The sequence below is a fragment of the Rosa rugosa genome, chromosome 5 (assembly GCF_958449725.1).
Source record: "Rosa rugosa chromosome 5, drRosRugo1.1, whole genome shotgun sequence".
NCBI classification, from domain to species: Eukaryota; Viridiplantae; Streptophyta; class Magnoliopsida; order Rosales; family Rosaceae; genus Rosa; species Rosa rugosa.
In genome coordinates, this window is record NC_084824.1 from 28,007,136 (window position 1) to 28,014,081 (window position 6,946).

A 6,946-nucleotide genomic window follows, 5' to 3' on the forward strand; every position below is an offset into this window, starting at 1 on the left:
GCCGGCCACTGGTCACCGGAGTACAACAAGGTGGTGGATGACTTCTCTCTCTAAGTGCAAAAGAATGAGAGGGCAAAAAAGTCCCAAAAATAAATAAAAAGAATAAAAAAAGAATTAATTGGATATTAGGGAAATAATCTCTTGGAGTGTTTTGGGTAAATGAGGTTAAAAAACTGTTAGTGGAGCAAGTGGGCAATTTTTAAGCTGAAATTGGGTAAATGATCATTTCCCCTTTTAACAATGCATCAGTTCCAGCTTCAGCTCAGGCTACCTTTCCATACCTATTTGCTGTCAGCAAGTACTTGAAGGTACCGTGTGCTCATGGTTGGTACTATTTCATTTATTGGTTAATGTTTGTCTTCGTTTGCATTTGCTAGCAAAGCTGTGATTTCCTGTGATTTCCCTTTTATTTATTTATGTCATTCTGAGGCAGTGGATGCCTGTAGCAATCTTCTAAAAGTATTCTTCTTATCCTCAACCTGCTTAGCGGGATAGTTACCTTTAGCATGGTAAAATTTTTCATTATTCGTTGCTAGAGTATGTATGGATTTTGGAACTGATGAATCGGGTAGTTTTCAATTAATAATGCAATCCCGTTGGCTTGTTAGTTGTTACTAAATGAAATAGTCAGTCCCTAGTTAACTTTTACTTGAGTTAGATTGTAATATTTTATATCAGTGTGTTTGTTATCATAAGAGCATCTTTAACAAACTCTCTATTGTGGCTCCTTAGCTATGTTGGAGAGCATGTTTAGCTTTTTATCTATTTTAGCAGCTGCACCAGACTCCTAAGTGGCTCTCTATTATAACTTTTAGCTATCTCGCTCCTAAATATAGAGAGCGGGATGATGCTCTCTATAATTTAAAACATTCATTTTAAGTTATTTTATGTAATTTATAAATACATTTAAACTATTTAATATTTATTTAAAAAATAATATAAATTCAAAACTAGCTAAAATAGAGAGCATTGATGCTGACGTAATTCTAAAGTGGCTAGCTAAAATGACTTTTTAGCTACTTTAGCTAAAATTTGACTAAAAAATGGCTAGCATTGCTAAAGATGCTCTAAGTATGATAAAACATTCAACTCCTCTCCGCAAATAAATTCCAAAATATTTGGCATTCTGTTTAGTGAGCACAATCAGGTGTGGACTAACTTTCTTTCCCAATTGAGAAGTTATCTAAAATTTGCTTGCTTTTCATTAGACAAAAGATTCTTTTTTCCATTATGAAGTATTAATTATTTTCCTTCTGAATAAATAGGAGATATCAAAGTACGTCTCCTCCTCGCCTCATAATAATTGAATTTTTTTTCTCTTTACTGTACTGTTTTGAATACGTACCAAAGTTTTCTGAAGTCGATATAATGCCATCTTAACTATGTTTTTATGTGGTTTTGGTTCCTTGTCATTATGGTTCTTTGCTTCAGAACTTGGCCTGCATTGTAATAGTGGCAATCCTTTTTTGCTTCCCTATTAAGCACAGAATTGGTCAGCTTTAAATTCTTTTGCAAAACTTTAGCTCTACTCAAGCCAAAGACGTCATGTAATTTTACTAAAAAGAGAAACTATAGATCATTATAAAAAGCAATAAAAACAAAGTGTGTATTTTTATTTGTCTGTCTCTTCTCTTCCTTATGGCATTCTTGCTATTCTTGTAACGATCTTCTTACCTACTAATGTTTTATATTTAGGCTGTATATTTGCTTTGATGGATATTGGGAGCTCTTTGCATTTCCAATCAACTGGCATGAGTGGGAAGAATAACATGTGGTAATTAAGCAACCTTTTGCTCCTCTGTGTTTTCTTCTCTTTCCTGCCTATATTAATATGTCATCTCATGTGTATTTGTTTTTCTTCCAGGGTGGTTGAGATGATTAGCACTTTAGTCAGAAGGTTATCCCCTACTCCTAGCGGTGCTGCTCTAATGTCCGTGGCTTTAAACATATTGGCAAAGATGTTAAAATGGTAACTTCATTGTCTATCTTGATTGAGTTGTTCTGAATGTCTTACTTACAGTGTCCTTCTAATGCTTTTCCTCTTTTTAATATGTTGAGATCAAATTTCAAGTCAACCTTAGACAGAAAGCCTACTTTTCATGAGGTGTATAACTCTGCTGCGTCTTAGAACATTTAGCATCTTCTTCACTTTTGATATAAATTGTCTCACTCACTGGGTCATGTTTTCTCCTGTAGATTGAATCTTTGTTCATGTTTACTCTAGTCTTTGATTCTCCGAATTTCAAAAACGTATCGATTCAGAAAATTACTATGTTCTTAGATTTGGATTCATGATTTTCGATGGATATATGATCAGGATTAGTGTTTTTGTTTCTGAATTAGAGAAATTTGGTGCTCTTTAGTTGTTTTTGTTATACGAACTATGGAGAAAAGAATTTGATTCTTGAGATTTCCTATAACTTAATGTAGCAAATCACAAATGCAGCTGAACTTTGATCATTGAGATTCAATTGAGAAAAGATTTGATTGAGATTTATTTTGCAGTATATTGAGAAATTTGAGAAAGTTGTGGAGGAAGGTAACTACTATGGAGCTCAGCAACTGTACACAAATCTATTAGTGTAAGGTTACTACTATGCATATTGGACTGAACTCTTAGTGTGGCTGTTGAGAAGTCCATTTTTTCTTTTGCTTTTTGGAGGTCATTGTGATAGGCATGCGCGTTGATAGTATAATGGTTTGTTTTGTCGCAGATATCTAGCTGCTCGGAGGTATTCTGAGGCTTTGGGTGAACATTCTTCCCAACAGTGTCCATTATTACCAACTGTTCGCAATGTCCCCAAAACAAAAGGATTAGCAATTAGCTAACATGGTTGGGCAGCCCTAGCAGCAGCTAGAGTACACAGGTCTAGGAACTTGACTTATGGTGAGATTTGTTTCTCATCATTTGTACGTAATGCACAATTTGCCAGAACTTCATGTCATCATCCGTGGGATATAAAGTTGGGAATGGTATTTCAGGACCTAGCTTTTGTATGAGTCAACTTTGGATTTGTTCTTGCTATATATCAACGAAATAATCATGATCATCTAACAGAAAACGGAACACGATCCGTAATAGCTGAAGTCAGAAAATCAAAGTCAAAACCATATCTACAGATGCACAACCCACCATTAAAGAATCGAAAAATATGTTCAGGCTCGGAAGGATGTGCCTCCACATACTTTTGGTTCAATAAACAATGGAGTTGACATGCATGGTTTGTCATTCATGTAATATCAATACAAACAGACAAGGATCACAATCACAAAGTCTATAGATACAAAACATGCTTATGTGAACTGAATAGTACTAACCTTGAGTATTCATGTTGATCAAGTCGTTGATGGCTAAGGTCTTCTGCTCTTCACTAAGATTGAGTTCCTCTCTATGGGTCAAGATTCTGTATTCTCGGTGATAGTGAAAGCAGGGACCGGAGCCTCTATATATAGAACCTGCAAAGATATCTCCCATAAAGAATATCAAAGCAATATGTTCTCTATAGATTTCCTTATGACATACCATATACTACTTACCATAAGTAAATAGTTATAGTATTCTCAAATATTCAACATTCCAGATTACATGTTGAACTACAAGATTTGATTCACAATACAACCCCATTATTTGATCTCCAAGTAAAGCATACAATCAGTGTTAATTAACTCAATGATAGTGATGTGTTCACAAATTTTCCTTACATTCTCCCACTTGAACCATCACTATCATTAACACTAGACTGCAGGCAATATCAGAAAACAAACAATAACCTTAGTGTGCACAGATGGATTGTAAAATTAATCAGCTCCTATTTCAAGACACGGTCAAAATGCAGCATACCATTCTGAGCTAAGGAAAGAACACATTTAAGTGAAATGTATCACTCCAGAACTACAAAAATGAGAACTGCATTCTACATATGTCACCAGCAAGATATGTCAATAATATGTGCATATACTCTGTAAAATCTGAAACCTGTATGTGTATGCAAGTGGTCCATTCCTGATGATTTTGAATTTCAAAATCCTTTATTCTGGACAGTTTCTTGAGTGGACATCAAGAACATGTAGTGCAGATATCTGTAACTTTAATGCCATGAATAATTTCACAAATTCCATCCACAAAACAAAATAGCTATTTTAACTGTAATGCATAATTAAAATAAGAATAGAACACTGCAAACTCAAACTGAACTGAATGATGCCATGAACTTTATTGAAACTTGTCAAAGATTACAAAACAAAATCTCAGAAAACTGAAACTTTATTACAAGTGAAAACTGAAAATCAAACTTACAAAACTTCTTAAAATTCATTTTTTTTTTGCTCCCACTGATTCTATGCATCTAATGTAGGTAGAACTCCTATATTAGCTACATGCTTCTGAAAAACTGCTACTTGCAATGCCTTAGTAAAGGGATCAGCAAGTTGTGAATCAGTGCCAATCTGCACAATATTTATTTCTCCATGTTTCACTCGTTCTCTTACGCTGTAATACTTCAAATCAATATGTTTTGAATTTGTTGACCTCTTGTTGTTCTTGGTGAAGAACACAGCAGCAGAATTATCACAGAATACCACTAAGGGTGTAGAGATAATGCTGTCAACAACTCTAGTCTGTGTGAGGAAGTTTTTAATCCACAAACCTTGACACACACCCTCATATATAGCTAGGAATTCTGCCTGCATGGTGGAAGTGGCTGTGAGAGTTTGTTTCATGGTTTTCCAAGCTATAGCACCTTGTGCCATCATGAACACATAGCCTGAAGTAGACTTGGAATTTTCTGGATAATTTCCAGCAAAATCTGAGTATGTGTATCCCTGAATTTCAAGGTTCTTGCTTTGTCTGTATACTAGCATGTAAGATTTTGTCTTTTGTAAGTACCTTAGTACTTTCTTTCCAGCAGTCCAGTGTTCAAGGCCTGGATTTGATTGGAATCTGGATAACATGCCTACTGCATGCATAAGACAAATCAGGTCTTGTGCATACCTGAGCGTACATAAGGCTGCCCACAAGTCTAGCATAAGGTTTTGATCTCATCACTTCAGTTTCTAGTGGGGTTTTGGGGCTCTGTTGTTTATTCAATTTATCCCCTTTCGACATTGGTACATCACCAGATGAGCATCTCTCCATATCAAATCTTTTAAGCACTTTTGTGAGGTAATTTTGTTGAGACAACCCTAGCAACCCCTTGCTTCTATCTCGCTTAATTTCTATTCCCAAAACATAGCTAGCTTCCCCCAAATCTTTCATATCAAAATGCTTTGATAGAAATTTCTTAGTGTCATTTAGCAGATTCAAGTTACTGCTGGCAAGGAGGATGTCGTCTACGTATAAAATCAGGAAAATAAAAAAGCTCCCACTGGTTTTAAGATATACACACTCATCAACCAAATTTTCAGTGAAGCCAAAAGAAGTTATAATAGAGTCGAACTTCAAATACCATTGTCTAGAGGCTTGTTTCAGTCCATAAATCGACTTCTTTAATTTACAGACTAAATGTTCCCTTCCCGGTTCAACAAATCCCTCAGGTTGTTTCATGTAAATGTCTTCCTCAAGCTCACCATTCAAGAACGCAGTTTTGACATCCATCTGGTGCAATTCCATGTTGAAGTGTGCAACCAGAGCCATAACAATTCGGAAAGCATCTTTGGTGGAGACAGGAGAAAAGGTTTCTGTGTAGTCTATCCCCTCTTGCTGCGTAAACCCTTTTGCTACTAATCTTGCTTTGTGTCTCTCAATACTCCCATCTACATTTCTCTTAGTTTTAAACACCCATTTGCAGCCTATTGGTTTCTGAGTTTTTGTTGGCTCTACAAGCTCCCAAACATCATTTTTATACATGGATTCTAACTCAGACTCCATTGCCTCACTCCATTTAACACTGTGAATACTCTCTTTGGCTTGTCTGAATGTGATTGGATCATTATCTTCCCCCCAATCATATTCAGCCTCCTGCAAATACACTTCATAATCACCAAAATCAATTGGTTTTCTTGCTCTATGTGACCTTCTAGGTTGTGGTTCAACATTTTGCGGTGGAGGAATATGTATGTGTGGTGCTGGGATTTCTGGAATAGCAAATTGAGGCATTGAATTTTCTGCATTTACAGGCTCAGCAGCAATTTCTTCAGTTTCAAGGTTTTCAGTTTGGTTTTGGGGCAAGGAGAAATCAACTGGCAGTGGTATTGTGGAGTTTGGTGATTCAGGAATTTCTTCTTCCAACTCTAACTCGAAGTTTTCAGGTTCTGTGTTGAAATACAACTCATCAAGGAATTTGGCTTTGTTGGTTTCAACGATTCTAGTGGTGTGATGTGGTGAGTAAAACCTGAACCCTTTTGATTTTTCACAATACCCGATGAAATAGCAGCTAAGAGTTTTGGGATCAAGTTTTTGTAACTGAGGGTTATAGATTTTTGCTTCAGCTTTGCAGCCCCAAACATGTGTGTGATGCAGGCTAGGTTTTCTGTTGTTCCACAATTCAAAAGGTATTTTAGGCACAGACTTGCTTGGTGATCTGTTTGTGAGGTAGTTAGCTGTTTTCAAGGCTTCTCCCCAAAGAAATTTTGGTAGACCTGAGGTGCACATCATGTTCCTCACCATGTTCAGTAGGGTTCTATTCTTTCTCTCTACGACCCCGTTTTGCTCAGGAGTACCAGGTGTGGTATATTGAGCCTTAATGCCATTTTCTTGCAAGTAGAGTGCAAATGGCCCCATATGTTGCCCTGATCATGATTCATCATACTTCCCATAAAACTCTCCTCCTCTGTCAGAACGGACTACTTTAATCTGCTTCCCCAGTTGTTTTTCAGCTTCTGTTCTAAAGATTTTAAAAGTTTCAAGAGACTGGGATTTGTCAAAGATGAGGTAAATCTGACAGAACCTAGAGAAGTCATCTATAAATGTAATGAAGTACCTATTCCCACAAATTGTATGAGTTTTGAA

At 36.3% G+C, this 6,946-nt stretch overlaps 1 protein-coding gene across 1 annotated transcript; it reads left to right on the plus strand.

The window, feature by feature from the left end:
* Positions 1-218: 218 nt before the first annotated feature.
* Positions 219-2,363, plus strand: LOC133711487 (uncharacterized). The gene is made up of 4 exons (XM_062137600.1): positions 219-324; positions 1,696-1,774; positions 1,865-1,969; positions 2,318-2,363. The coding sequence occupies exons 1-4, from the start codon at positions 219-221 to the stop codon at positions 2,361-2,363; spliced, it is 336 nt and encodes a 111-aa protein (XP_061993584.1).
* The last annotated feature ends 4,583 nt before the right edge of the window (positions 2,364-6,946 follow it).